General features: G+C 30.0%; 1 protein-coding gene across 1 annotated transcript; it reads right to left on the bottom strand.

Moving 5' to 3' along the window:
* Positions 1 to 1,774: 1,774 nt before the first annotated feature.
* On the bottom strand, positions 1,775 to 2,812 carry LOC111636452 (patched domain-containing protein 3-like). The gene has a single exon (XM_023381702.1). It carries the CDS (start codon positions 2,810 to 2,812, stop codon positions 1,775 to 1,777), a length of 1,038 nt encoding a protein of 345 aa, XP_023237470.1.
* Between the last annotated feature and the right edge of the window lie 12,823 nt (positions 2,813 to 15,635).

The following is a 15,635-nucleotide window of genomic DNA, read 5'->3' as shown; positions in this document are numbered from 1 at the left end:
GGAAAATTTTACTTAACAAAACAGAAAAAAAAAACCTGTGATGTCATAAAAACATCCAATAGCGTTTAAAAACTTTTACCAAAGTGAAACTGGTCAAATAGAAGTTTGGAACAATTTTTAATTAATTTGATAAAAAAAAAACTTCCATAAAAAACAATAGAGCAATTAATTACTTAATTAATAAATCGCCATAAAATATTTTCGCGGTAAAAATAATTCATAAAATTTGCAGAGATCATATATAACGATGTACATATTCTGATCCATACATTTTTGGAAAAGTTATAAGTCAAGGCCCTTTTTTGAGGCCCTTAAGGCCTATGCCCAAGATAACTTGGGATATTGACTGCGCAGCGTCAGGCGCAGAACTGAGTTATCTCGGGTTATAGGCGAAAGAAGTTTCTTAAGAGAGGAGATGTATCCCAGACTACCAACTGACAAGGTATCACACTCCTTTCTGTGCCCGTATAGGCATATTGTCTGGTGTTCCTTTGACCCCTACGGACTGACTTCGATCAGCGATTGCGGGTTAAGCAACCTGGGTTTTAATTCGAAAAGATCGAGCAGCAAGCAGAATTTCTCTCTTCGAAATATCATAAAACAATGCTTTGAATATCGACTCTTATTCGTGTTCAGTTTCATTGATCTCAGGAAAGACTTTGACAGTGTTCACCGAGAGTTCTTCTGGTGAATCCTGCGAGTGTATTGTGTACCGGCAAACTTTTTCACTATTTTCAAGACTTTATATTTGCATTTAAATAGTTGCGTCCAGATTGACAATGGCAGTACCGACTTCTTCAAAATGACGATTGGACTCACGCAGGGTTCTGTTTTGTCCTCTTACCTGTATCTTGTCGCCCTCGATTACGTTATGCGACAGGCAGATGAGCCCAGTGCGCGTATAGGGGCTGGCATCCACAAGGTCTAACAGGGATCTTATCAGAAATTTGGTTTTAGTTGTCGATTTTGTCCTATTGGGGAAAAATGCGATAATGCTACATCATGCCATAACCACATTGAGTCGGGAGGCAGACGAAATTGGCCATACAATAACCGCTGCGTACTCAAAAATTATGCACGTACATATCTCTTCCCAAACGCAAATAGCTGTCCACGCATACAATGATTGGAAAAAATCGAGAGTATTACTTACGTGGGTAGCATTATTTCCCAGAATGGTGAAACGAAAGCAGATGTAAAGTGCCTCGTTATAAGCGCAGCGACCGTCTTCTGGTGGATGAACAAGATCTGATCCAACTTCTATCTGTTTGAGAACAAAATTCCGTTTGTTCACCTCCATCGTGATTTCCATAGCTATTTATGCTAGTGAGTCCTGGCGGTTCAGGAAACACCAATGAAAGACTAGATGTCTTTCACATTGATGCGTACGACGAATTCTAAACCGATATTTAGAATATATCACCAATGAAGAAATCTTCGAAAAAAGTGAGATGTGTAAAGTTCATAGCATTGTCGCTTCAAAAAGAGTAAAAATTGCCAACTAAATTTTTCGTATGGAGAATAATAGGGTTGCTAATGCAGCCATGAAATTGGTTCCCCTGGTGACAAACGACCATGCGAAGACATCAGGTATACATGGGTAGTAGGAAGCTGGAGCGCTATCACAAGATCAAAACTGATGGAAGATAATTTCTGCTTAGTATGCTACTTAGCACTAGAAAAACTACTACTACAACTACTACCACTATTACACACCTACAATTTTTTTAAAAATTAGTAAAAGTTTATGATTTCCCACATAAAAACAAATTAATCAATTATTGAAAATAGCATAAATGATAGAAAGAACAACAGGAATAAAAAGCAAAGCATGAAAAGCCGTTTCCATAGCAACAAGTATTACAATTTTCGCAAATGTGCAAAGAAAATATACATCAGAATATAAGATCAATATTCCTATTCCCGTGGTCAATGATCCTTGAAGTATTGGAAAACCAATACGATACAGACAATCTTTTAATTTTTCGTTTGGTGTTTTGCATTGTGACATGACATAAGCATACGAAATATGAGCAGGATAGTTTACGCTGAACCCCACACATAGAATAAGACTCATCATTGATATAATATCCAAGCTGATTCCCCAATACGACATATAACCTAATGTTTCTACCATTGCAGATACGACAGATATTGCAACAGTAATTGCAACTAATAAATTCGGTACAAACAATAGAAATACTGCTGTTATCAATATAGCAGTAATCCAAAACAATTGTTGAATCATTTCTCCAATGATGATTCCTTGCTCGATAAGACCTGCAAAAACACAATGCACAAGTACAGGAATTTCGGATTTTTCAGCAATTTTCAATAAATCTCTTAATGTATCCCTCTCTGTGTGAGAAGAATTCAAATTTTTTCCCATAATAAAATATCTACTGAATAAGATATCAGTTTTGTTGCTGTTAAAGACGACGTCATTAGACAATGACTGTGCAGCTCGGATATTAAAGAACACATCGCGAAGTCCATCGATAAAGTCCTGCTTGTTTGACATATTGTAGCCTTGTAATGAAAATTTTGCTACAGGACTTTTTTGAAATTCTTTGTAGAATTTCAACCACGATACTGTGTATTCTTCCCCAGCGATATTTGGATGTTTCTCGAATTTTGTCAACAGATTTTCTATCGATTTGTGTACATTTATATCTGAGTAATCCAACGTTTCATTAATAATAATGTGAAACGGATATGAATAACGTCTAAAGTACTTTAGAGAAATAACGTAGACTTCTGTAATTACAGAGTCTTTTGCAAATAATCGTTCATACTTAATACCATGTTCCATGTGAAATGTGCCCCATATTCCAAAGGATAAGTTAATGATGTAAATTATAATAATACTTATCTTTACTATTGGATTGGAAATTATCTTTCCTAATAAATCTCTAAAATGTGCCATAGTAAATTCTTCTTCTTTTGCGTTATTATTCTCGTTATCTCGATCATTTTGTTCTAGAATAAAAAAGTTTGAAATTTATAGATGAAGCATAACATACTGAAAACTCAAAAATATTATATAAAATTTATCAAACTGTTTTTCTAAATTTTCAAAAGGTAGTAAACTAAGAGATTACTCTTCAAGCTGATATTTCTAGGTAGAATTAGTTGAAGGTGATGACATAGGCTGATCTTGTGTAAACTGTAGAACGTAGAAGAAAACTGGTATTTTTCTTATTTAAATCGAAAAATTATTTTTTATTTAGCAATAAATAGTAATAAAACAGAACTAAAATTAGTTTGTTATTATTTTAGTTTTGTAATAAACGAATACTAAGCATGCACGTGCATTAAAGCACTTCTCTTAATGTTTTGGCCTATTATTATCATGTCGTCGTTGTTTACAGGTTTCATTACGTTTGTGTAAGACAACTCGCGAAAATTTTTGTGTTCGCGTGATGCGGAGTAAGCATTTTTTAAAATAATTATGTGTGCCGATGTTTTAGACTTTCAATAACAACAACCAAAGAAATGAAATGAAAATGATGTCATTGGTGTACATACAATGAAGATGATTAAAAAGGCTCATGAACAACCGAAAAAAATTTTGTTCTTTCAGCGATAATAAAACAGTTTTCATTCGTAAGCGTAGTAGTATTACAGCTAAGTGAAATTAGAAACATTTAAAACTGGCAAGATAATAATATCAAATTTTCATACAGTACAATATTTTTAGTGTAATCTCTCAGAAAAATTTGTTTGATTTTACTCTAATCTTTTTTAGGTTCGTATTATAAATTTTTATTTGAATAATTGTCTAGGCAAAAGAATCACATTATTGCAAAGCGCTATGAAAGAATTTATAAAATTCAAGTAGACATCTCTTTTGGAATGGAAGAGAAACACATTTCATACCCGTAGTTAGAGCTTTAAAATTTTATAACACGAAAACCGATGAGTACATCGAAATATACCGTAATCATTTTAATATAAAAATAAGAAAAAAATTTTTTCACCGTAGTATAACTGCTGTGAAAAGTTTGTAATTATGTTTTTATTTATATTTTTCAATGCTTTTTAGTACATCGACAAATCGTTTTCTGTTTAGAAAGAGAAAACTGTCAACTGTTCCAAAAAAAATACCGTAAGTGTCACAATTTTGATACTTTATTGTTTTGCAATTCTGAAACTTTCTTACTATCACGATCTGTCAGACATATGCATTGTGACTACTCTGTTTTTATTTGTACACGCTGTTTGAATATACAGTAGCGCATCGATTACCCGACCACCGATTAACCGTCACCTCGGTTATCCGACCGTTCTAGTCGGAAAATTTAAATGTCCGCTAGTGATGTTGCGCTACAATATTTGGCTATGTCTTGGCTACTTTAATATTATTTTTGTTAAATTTTTGCGTGTTTTAGCTGGCTACACTGGCTGGACCATGAAAGAGACGCCAGTATTTAAACGAGACTTAATTTTTTTAATTATGAGTGGTTGTGTTAAGATTAATCATATTCGTTTTGTAAACCGCGCTTAAGTTAAGCGTCTTCTGTTCATTTTTATGTTTAGTCATTGAAAGACCGCTATGGATCGAGTGTCAGTTGTATATACAAAAGGTAAATTATTTACAAACTGGATCTTTGTCTATTCTCTGATAAATGTACACTTTTATTTTGTCAATTGTTCATGATAGCAGATGTCTTGTGTGTAAGATCCAAGTTGGATGTGCGCAAGCTAATAAATGTTCTTGTTAACCGTCTCCTCTCCTATCAGTTTTTAATTACATTATAATTAAACATAAAAAATACTTAAAACTGAAAAAAACGAAGGTAATGCGTTATTTTTAAAGAAAAAGCTTCAAACTTTATTTTCCATTGTCTGGCCTTCCTGCGAAATTTGACACTGATCAGTCATTGTGTTTACAGCTGGATGACCTTGAGAACAGCTGGTGTTTGATTTCCCGAGACGAGACATTCTCATAAAACATACAGGAAACAAAGGGTTTATAGTAGGGTGAATACTAGCTGGCAGTATATTTTTAAATATTTTTCAATGTACAGTACAGGACTGTATTTATTTTGTGCAAAATAAAGAAATAATTTTTAATGATGCAATAGCGACTATTATTATTTTAAAAAAATTTGATAGGCTTAACATGAAGAAAAATTCAACGCGAAGTAGGTTAATAGCGATATACTAATATACTAATTACTTGGAATATAATAATATACTACACTAAAAATGGATTTTTTCATACTTTTCTGTTATCCGACTTTTCAATTATCCGACCAACCCCAGTTCCCAATTGAGTCGGATAATCGATGCTCTACTGTATTTTTAATCGGTTCAAATATAATGAAAAGAAAACTCATTAAATATGTGACAAACTGGAAACATTGTATAAGTATCCATTTCCACGCCTTTACTTATTCATTTAATCTCTCTATTGTTAAAATTTTATAATGTTTCAGACATGTTAGAACTTATATTTGACTAACATTCGTAACGGTAACACTGTACAAAAGAACGTTCAAAATTAATCTAGATATCTACATCGAGATACGAAACTTCTGATACTCAATGTCGAAAGCAATATCAATATAATAAAAGAAATAAAAATGAAACGAAATTCGACAGCAAATGTATTTGTTTGTACTGTACTGTACATGTTCTATATCAAAGAAGTCTATTAAACTGTTCCGGTTTTTCGTGTGATTTTTACGAGTGTGTGCTTCTACTTGTCATGTGGGCATTACTAGCGTGTCTCACTTATAACTGACAGAAACTTTATGTGACGAACACTGTCTACTTAAAAATACTGATTTTATTCGGTTATACGGTTAACTCATCGTATATGTTACTTGAACAACTCCAAACCACAAATATTTCTATCAAGCAGAATCAATGCACGATTAAATATTATTTTTTTATTAATTAGAATATTTGTAGTATATTGTATAACAACATTGAAACAGTAACATTCCATATGTAGAGTACTTCAGATGCAAGTAGGCCTATATGTACTAAGTAAACTAAACTTATGTAGCAAAAAGTTCAAATAACAGATATTACTCCTATATTCTGAAAGTGTCTTTCAAACATCATTTCATATATTCACCATAAAATAATTATTTTGTGTGTAGCGTCTTTCTAATCCAAACGATAATTTTGGTAGACGATCAAACAGCAATTAGTTAGAAAAACGTTACGGTGTATTTTAAAGAACACTTTTTTAAAAATTCAGATGCATTTCGGGTTGGCTTGTATTTCCAACCCCTCTTCAGTGCTGTTAAAATTACAAAAAACATGGTGAGTTACACGACATTGGTAAGAGGGATTTAACATAAACGCGGGTTGACAATAACATAAAAACCTTACATGTTATATAATAGTACAGCATAGCCATGTGTGACAATATTTTTATTACATAGTTGTATGACTATTACTTATAATATGAAAAAAGTAAAAGGGAAGGTCGTTTAACACATCATTTACATAAAGAATAAATATAACATAGATTATTATTTTCAAAATATCTATAAACACTTACATTTTTAGTTAAATTGTATTATTCTTGATAAAAATGGAACAGAGTACAAATTGACAACGGGTGTTATCCGGTGTTCACCGAGTAACAGTATACCGACAAGTGATGTTATTTAAACCATTCCTAACATTCTGTACAAAAAGGTGTGCTTTAAACAATATTTAACGCGTAGAAGTGCTATCTATTAGTTTATACCATTAGGGGTCTATTGACATGCCTTCTGAAATATTAATTAAGTTATTTTTAGGGTGTTTTTTGATTTCTATGTGTTCTTTAAATTAACTTTTATATGGGTCATTCTCTAAATGTAACACTTTTATATTGTTTTTATTAATTTGGCAATTATTGTCACTTGCGTGGTAGTACCAGGTGGAAGTGTTATGTTTAAGGCGAATGGCAGCTTCATGTTCTTTAATTCTGGTTTCTAGTAACCGGACTGTTTCACCGATGTGAGTTTTCGGATTTTGAAAGTTGCATTCTAGTTTGTAAACAGTTCTTACAGATTTTAGAATGTTAGTTTTGTTGTTTTTTAATGTCATAATGGATACTATGAGATATTTTGTTGGTCAGAGATAATGCCAAACTGATGTCCTCTTTGTTTAGGATTTTATCACAGCTCTCGAAAATGTTTTTGATATATGGAAAGGTTTTGTATTCTTTGTTTAATTTATACTTCGTATTAAACCTATTTTTCCAGTATTGTTTTTCCCATGTGTATAATTTCGATTTAGGGTAGTCGTTAAGTAAAAATATAGTTTCCAGCTCTTATTTATTTTTTTGCCATTTATTATCTGATATTCTTGTAGATAAGTTTTTTTAACTCCATGATATAAATATTCTATTTTATACATTCTGGAACATATGAACGGTAGTTAATAGTTTTATTAATATTACATGGTTTTTTTGTATGTTATGAAAGAAAAATTATTAAGTGTATTCATGATTGTTATGTCAAGGTAATTTATTTTATTATTGTTTTCTCTTTCAATATCGAATTGAATATTTTCGTTAAATTTGTTAGCAGTGTTCTGAATAGTATCATCGTTTGTCATTCTGTTGTTGTATATTATTAAGTAGTTGTCGGCGTATCTCATTACTAGTTTTATGCCTGGGATATTATTTATTTTTTCATCTATGTTTATCATAGCTAATTCAGCTAATTTTGGCCCCATCTTTGATCCCATACTAATGCCATCTACTTGTCTACAGAAGTTTGCATTAACATTGAAATAGTTTCTGGTATATGCAAAGTGTATCAGATTAATTAAAGTTTTATCTACATTAAACATAATTACAAGCACGCAGCAACCACGACTTCTACATCAAGAAGTATACAGAAGAAACAGACATGGAAACAAGGTTAGTAAAACTTACGAAGAAAACTGAAATTTTACAACACGACATGAACTACCTAAGATGCTTTTTAAGAGAAGAACACACACCAAATACGTTGAAGTTAAAAACATCAATCAGAAACATTATACCTAAACAAGCTGTGTGGAAAATTAAACGAATGATAATAAAATATGTCATTAGATTTAAACATAAAAAATGGACGAACTACAATTACCAATTACAAAAGCTTTATGTAAATCCATCCATAACGATAACCCATATAAATTAATAGCAAATGATTATAAATATAAAAAAGATATGAAACTACACAAGTTATTCTCATACCCAACACCCCAAAAAATGTTTGGGTAAATAAGTTAATCATAAATAGCTCTAAATTACTAATACCTAAATATGTAAGACATTTCCTAGCATTAGAAATAGAATATAACTCACCCATCAATAATATAACAACAAACATAATAGCCGATATTGACAAAAGCGTAAAAGATTTAACTGTTAAAAAAGAAGAAAAAGGAAATATAATTACTACGATCATCCAAAATTTAAAACATGCAAAACAAAACAATAAGCACAGAATCAACAAATATAAAGTCTTCCTAAAAAATACAATAAATTTCCTTAAAACAAATAATCTCTCAATAATTAAAGCTGACAAAACCGACCAACTGATAATTATTAATAATAGTAATTTAAAACAGAAAACTATTGAACAGAATAATAACATAAATTACATCAAATTAAACAACAACCCATACGAAGATATAAAAAAGGATCTAACTAAAATGGTCAAAAACATATACATCAATAATAATATAAGTGAAAACGATAAAAATAATATCCTTAATTTCAAAAACAGTAGAACCCCCAAACTAAATATAAGATTAAAAACCCACAAAAACAAAGAAAAATTCAGATCTTTAGTAGATTTTAGATTTTCTATACTTTACAACTTAGAACAGTATATCAAGCAACAATTAATAGACATCGGTCATTCTAAGTACACCGTAAAAAACACTGATGATGTTATTAATAAAATACTGAAAATACAGAAACAAAACACTGGTAAACTAATCAATCTTGATGTCAAATATATATACCCAAAATATATATGTACCCAAACATAAAATGAAAATTAATAGAGGAAAGTCTAATTATTTATTTATTTATGAAAGTCTAATTATTTAATTATTTATTTATTTATGAGGGCAAAGCATAATCATTTGTATGCTAATTTGATAATTGTGGTCCAAAGTATGTTTAAGATCAAGGATTTTGTAGAACTGTTTATAAGTGAAAGGTATAATCAATTGTATACAGCTTTAATAACAACCGTACTCAAGGTATGCCTTAATTGAAGATAGTTTTATAGATTCTTATGTATACTTTTGTATATATGTGTCATATACCCTAATATTATAGTTGGTTATGAATAAGCTGATGTTACTGGAAAATATCGAGAGTAACTGTTACTGAAACGGAAATAAGCTGTTACTTCAGTCTATAAGACTTATATGCATGGTTATGTTTTATATTTTTATGAATTCTACAAAACTTGTGTTTTTTATATGTATGTTATATTCTTTTTTAATGTTTTAGTTGGCTGAAGAGGGGCTTAAGAGCCCGAAACGTGTAAAATTTTCACACGTATCAACTAAATAAAGATGAGAAAACCCGCCAAGTGTCTTAATTTATAGCACTTTATTGTGTTAGAAGCATAAACAAATTGTAAAGCACGGTTTCATATCATCAAAAAAAGTCTAATTATGTTAAATGTAGATAGAACTTTAATTAATCTGATGCACTTTGCATATACCAGAAACTATTTCAATGTTAATGCAAACTTCTATAGATAAGTAGATGGCATCAGTATGGGATCAATGATGGGGCCAAAATTAGCTGAATTAGCTATGATAAACATAGATGAAAAACTAAATAATATCCCAGGCATAAAACTAGTAATGAGATATGCCGATAACTACTAAATAATATTCAGCAATAGAATAACAAACGATGATACTATTGTGAACACTGCTAATAAATTTAACGAAAATATTCAATTCGATATTGAAAGAGAAAAGAATAATAAAATAAATTACTTTGACATAACAATCATGAATACACTTAATAATTTTTCTTTCATAACATACAAAAAAACCATGTAATGTTAATAAAACTATTAACTACCGCTCATATGTCACAGAATATATAAAAAAGAATATTTAGCCTATATCATAAAGTTAAAAACTTATCTACAAAAATATTAGATAATAAATGGCAAAAAATTAAAATAAGAGCTAGAAACTATATTTTTACTTAACGACTACCCTAATTCGAAATTAAGCACATGGCAAAAACAATACTGGAAAAATAGGTTTAATACCAAGTATAAATTAAACAATAAATACAAAACTTTTCCATATATCAAAAACATTTTCGAAAGCTGTAATAAAATCCTAAACAAAAACAACATCAGTTTGGCACCATCTCTGACCAACAAAATATCTCATAGTATTCATTATGACATTAATAAACAACACAACAACAAAACTAACATTATAAAATCTGTAGGAACTGTTTACAAACTAGAATGCAACTGTCAAAATCCGAAAACTTATATCGGTGAAACAGGCCGGTTACTAGAAACCAGAATTAAAGAACATGAAGCCGCCATCCGCCTTAAACATAACACTTTCCCCTGGTACTACCACGCAAGTGACAATAATTGCCAAATTAATAAAAACAATATAAAAGTGTTGCATTTAGAAAAAGACCGATGTAAAAGTTAATTTAAAGAACACATAGAAATCAAAAAACACCCTAAAGTTAACTTCATTAATATTTCAGAAGGCATGTCAATAGACCCCCAATGGTATAAAGTAATAGAGAGCACCTCTAAGCGTTAAATATTGTTTAAAGCACACCTTCTTGTACGGAATGTTAGGAATGGTTTAAATAACATCACTTGTCGGTATACTGTTACTCGGTGAACACCGGGTAACACCCGTTGTCAATTTGTACTCTGTTCCATTTTTATCAAGAATAATACAATTTAACTAAAAATGTAAGTGTTTATAGATATTTTGAAAATAATAATCTATGTTATATTTATTCTTTATGTAAATGATGTGTTAAACGACCATGCCCTTTACTTTTTTCATATTATAGGTAATATTCATACAACTATGTAATAAAAATATTGTCACACATTGCTATGCTGTACCATTATATAACATGTAAGGTTTTTATGTTATTGTAAACCCACGTTTATGTTAAATCCCTCTTACCAATGTCGTGTAACTCACCATGTTTTTTATAATTTTAACAGCACTGAAGAGGGGTTGTGAATACAAGCCAACCCGAAATGCATCTGAATTTTTAAAAAAGTGTTCTTTAAAATAAACCGTAACGTTTTTCTAACTAATTGCTGTTTGATCGTCTTCCAAAATTATCGTTTGGACTACAAAGACGCTACACACAGGATTGGAAGATACAGGAACCACGACTTCTACATCAAGAAGTATAAAATAATTAATTTAATAAAATGTTATCTTTCTTTATAAATGAATTTCAACTTACCACATCTAACAAATTTTTTGAAACGAAGATTCCGCTTTTCTCTGTATCCACTCATAGCCAAGCATCCTCCGAAAAACGTTATTTGATATACAAAATTCAAAACGACACAAGTTGCAGTATAATAACTGAATATTCGAATGAAAGGAAAAGGTGCCATCATCCCGATGCAGTATGAAATGAAATTAGTGAGTGAAGTCAGAGTAATAGAAACTCCTGCTTCTCCATATGTTACTTCCATGCGTTTTTCAACTGAATGTTTGTGATCAGTGATTCTCCAACATGCTATTAATACGAAAGCGTCATCTATCTCGGTAACTGAAATACATGCAAAATTTTTAATATATCAGCATTATCGGTTAGGTGCGTTGCAAAAACGTTGATTTACTTACCAAGAACTAAGAATGGAATCGTAGCATTCCAGTAAGTAAATTCAACACCCGATGCAGCCATTAATCCAAAAGACGACGATACAGCCAAACCAGCGTTGATTACACTTGCCAATCCAAGCAGAGGTTTGCTTTTAACCCAGCTATTGCTCATATTGAGAAATATCGAAAGTACAATCATAATTGCGACCAAACCTCCAATTTTTGGTTTCGTTCTATCAAATTCTTTTCGAAACTCTTGTTCTATCTTTGGAATAGAATTTGGAACAGCTTTGATATACGTGAAATTATATTTTTGAATTGTGTCATAAACTTGATCTGACCATTTTGTAAATAATTTGCTTTTTACTTTATTTTTATCATCAGTTGCATATAATAACATAACAGCATTTACTTTATCAACGAAATTTTGATTATCTTTAGAAACACCTCCTAAATTTATAAAATAGGCTTTATAAGTGAAAGACAAGAGATCTATATCTACAGGGTATTTTAGCTTCTTTCTCTTTTGTAATATCGAATCAATTCCCACTTCAGAAATCACTTCGATAATAGGATTTTGAAAGCATTTTTTGTGTATACGTGTGCAGAGATCTGTATATTGTATTGTCTTTCCGTCAGTTTCTAATTTTACATTTTGTATGATTTCGTCGACCAATTTTACTTCTGAAAGTATATTTTTCTCAAACATGTTTCCTTCGTCTTTTTTCAACAGGTATATTGCCAGAGTATTTGGTAAATCAGGAGTTCTTAGCTGATCAGAAAATTCAGATGAGTTATACGAGAATGTATTTTCTATGAATTTCTTTACTGTAAAAAGTTTTCCTGTATCGGGAGTTATTATATCGTTAAATGTCTTACTGGTAGTTAATGTTCTGATAAATATGGAGAGTGTAATTGAAAGAATTATAGGTAAAATTATGAAGTAATATGGATGTCGTCCAACCATTTCTCCTAATTTTTTAAAAATATGGCTAAATTTTTTTCTTATGCAATCCAATTTCATTCTGCAGTTTGAACGTGCCTTGTAAGAACGATAAGCAAAGTTATCTGAAAAAAATGGTAAGAAATCTGATCAGTTATCCAAGTTTAGTTTTTATTATTCATTATTTAGCTGAAATTAACACAATATTTAACACACAATATAATTTATCTAAAGTGATTTAAAAATACCTTTCTAGTTAGTAATTTTTTAAGGATGAAAAGTCATATTCAGTTTACAATATTTTTAATTATTATTATATAATAAGTAAAATATCAAAAACGTTCTTACATCAGTGACAAGATTACAGATTTATATACTTGTGTATTCTTGTAAGAAGACTGAAAATATTAACTAGTTTTTTTGGAAGAACACGTTCAGAAACACACACACACACATATGTAGATACAGTATATAAAGATTATTATTTACATGCATACAGTTGTCAAAATTAAAACTTGTTTAATTAGTTTCTTAATATTTAAAAATCTCACTTTTTCATGTGATTATTTATTATCTTAATTAATCTATACAGTTTATGAGATTGTTTTAACTGTAATGAGTTACAAACATTAAAATAATAACTTTGAGTCATTTAAAATTATAAAAAGCACTTTGTAATTTTTCGGAATTTAGGACAATTGTATAAATCATATTAATTACTAATTATTAATTATTATGAATTTGTACAAATTGTTTATTTCGATTTATTGTGATATTTATGAAAAAATCTAAAACATTTTAACGTAAAGAAATTTAGCAATAAAAAATACATATCACATTTCTGCTTGACTATCTCTTATTTATTAACTATTACATATAATTTACATATTCCCGTATTTCTAGGAAATATGTAAATTATTTTAAATGAAAATATGTAATATTTAATTATTTTAAATGAATTACAAATATTAAAGTAACAGCGCTGAGTAATTTAAAATGATGAGAACTATAGTTTAATTTTTTACAAGATAGGATGATATTAAAATTTATATCACTTAAATTTATTATTAATTTGTAGAAATCGTTTACTGTAATATTTTAGACTTTATCATAAATAATTTGATGTTCTATTTTGGATAAAGTCTGAAATATATTAATGTAAATAAAGAGTATTGAATAAAAAGAAAAACATATAATTTTCCTCTTCACCATTCTTCATTTATTATTTCATAAAAACATTAAAATATGAAAACATAACGAGCAATTATGTATTTTTACATAGTGAAAACGCCGGGCTGCACATTTAAACGGTATTTTTAATTTATTTAATTTAAAATGTACACTCTTCGTGTCAAATTAGTAATGGCTTGCCCCTGTGCTTTTCGTTTTAGCAAGAGAGTCGTTCCAGTCACGTACTTAAAACCTTTCGGGGTAAATATTGAATTGAAATAACGTGAGTTTCTGTTTTTATTAGAATTTCCCATATAGTTCGTCGAAGTCTCTTTTGAATATTATTTCTGGATTTTTTTTTGTTTTCACATTTCGATTCCCAATATATATAGAAAAATAAATATAAAAGCTTATTTTTCTAAGTTTTGTTTATAGTTAAGTATTTTGAGTCTTTGCAGTTTTTTATGTTACAGTTTCAGAATTTGAAAGAATAAAACAGAAATGATAATAGAAAAAATATTAAATTTACTATTTTTAATTAAAAATAATGATGACATTTGATAATTTACAAATTTACAACCTTAACCTAGCTTACGTATGTTAGGTATGTCAAAATTACTATAAAAAATTATTTAAAATACTGAATTAAAAAAGACTAGACTATATTACCGTGTTTTCCCGAAAATAAGACATCCTCTGAAAATAAGACCTAGCATAGGTTTTGCTGAATTGCTAAATATAAGGCCTCCCCCCGAAAGTAAGACCTAGCAAAGTTTTTTTTACTGGTAACTTCATCGACAAATGGTAGAAAGTGGCCGTTAGCTTTTTGAAAGTACAGCCACTGATTGGTCAGCAGACAATCACGCCACATCACATTTGCATAGTGCTATGGTTTAGTAAGCACTAATTGGTGATCGAGCCCGATGTCAACGCTATAGAAAGATTAAGTGGGACGTACTGTACAATCCAGCACGGAAACTTTGTAAGTTCACTTTGGTTCGTTACTTCGGTTTTATTTAAATTCAGTTCGACGTCACTCTCGTCTAAGTTCGACTTGGGCATTTTTTGTTCAATAATGGATGTGAATTCTTCTTCATAGAAAAAATAAGACAAACCCTGAAAATAAGACCTAGCGCATCTTTCAGAGCAAAAACGAATATAAGACACTGTCGTATTTTCGGGGAAACACAATAGTAAAATAATTCAAATTTTATTTCAAAATGTTTAGATTTAACTACACTGTATAAGTAGTAAATATATCTATTAAAAAGTTTTATAATAAATAAATAAATAATGTTAAAAAAGATTATTAACACTTTTATATTTATCACTTTAAAAGATTAAGTTAAACAAATAAAAACATAAATTTTCATGAAAAATGATTTAGTTTTGGATTTCTCGATAGAAATATGAAAATGCAATTTCAGTTTATTGTCTAAACCAGCGTTTCTCAAAGTGGGCAATAACGCCCCCTTGTGGGCGCTGGAGGCTTTCAGGGGGGCAGTAGAAGGCTCAAAGAGAATTGGGGGGCGTTAAGGAAATATAGAGGGGCGACGGCAGACAAATTCTATATATAAAAATTCGACGGAATATATATAAAATGTTGACATTTTATATATTTTTTATTTTTTATTGAAGGTCACAACTTGAATATTTCTAACACATTGACTTTTATTTTAGCTCAGCGTTTCTCAAAGTAAGC

Source organism: Centruroides sculpturatus, unplaced genomic scaffold, assembly GCF_000671375.1.
Source record: "Centruroides sculpturatus isolate CEXI.00-Female unplaced genomic scaffold, Cexi_2.0 scaffold963, whole genome shotgun sequence".
Taxonomy (NCBI): domain Eukaryota; kingdom Metazoa; phylum Arthropoda; class Arachnida; order Scorpiones; family Buthidae; genus Centruroides; species Centruroides sculpturatus.
This window is presented reverse-complemented; position numbering and strand designations above follow the sequence as displayed.

What these genes read in the sequence shown, in the direction of transcription:
- LOC111636452 (XM_023381702.1), bottom strand. Translation starts at nt 2,812, where the DNA reads ATGGAACATGGTATTAAGTATGAACGATTATTTGCAAAAGACTCTGTA.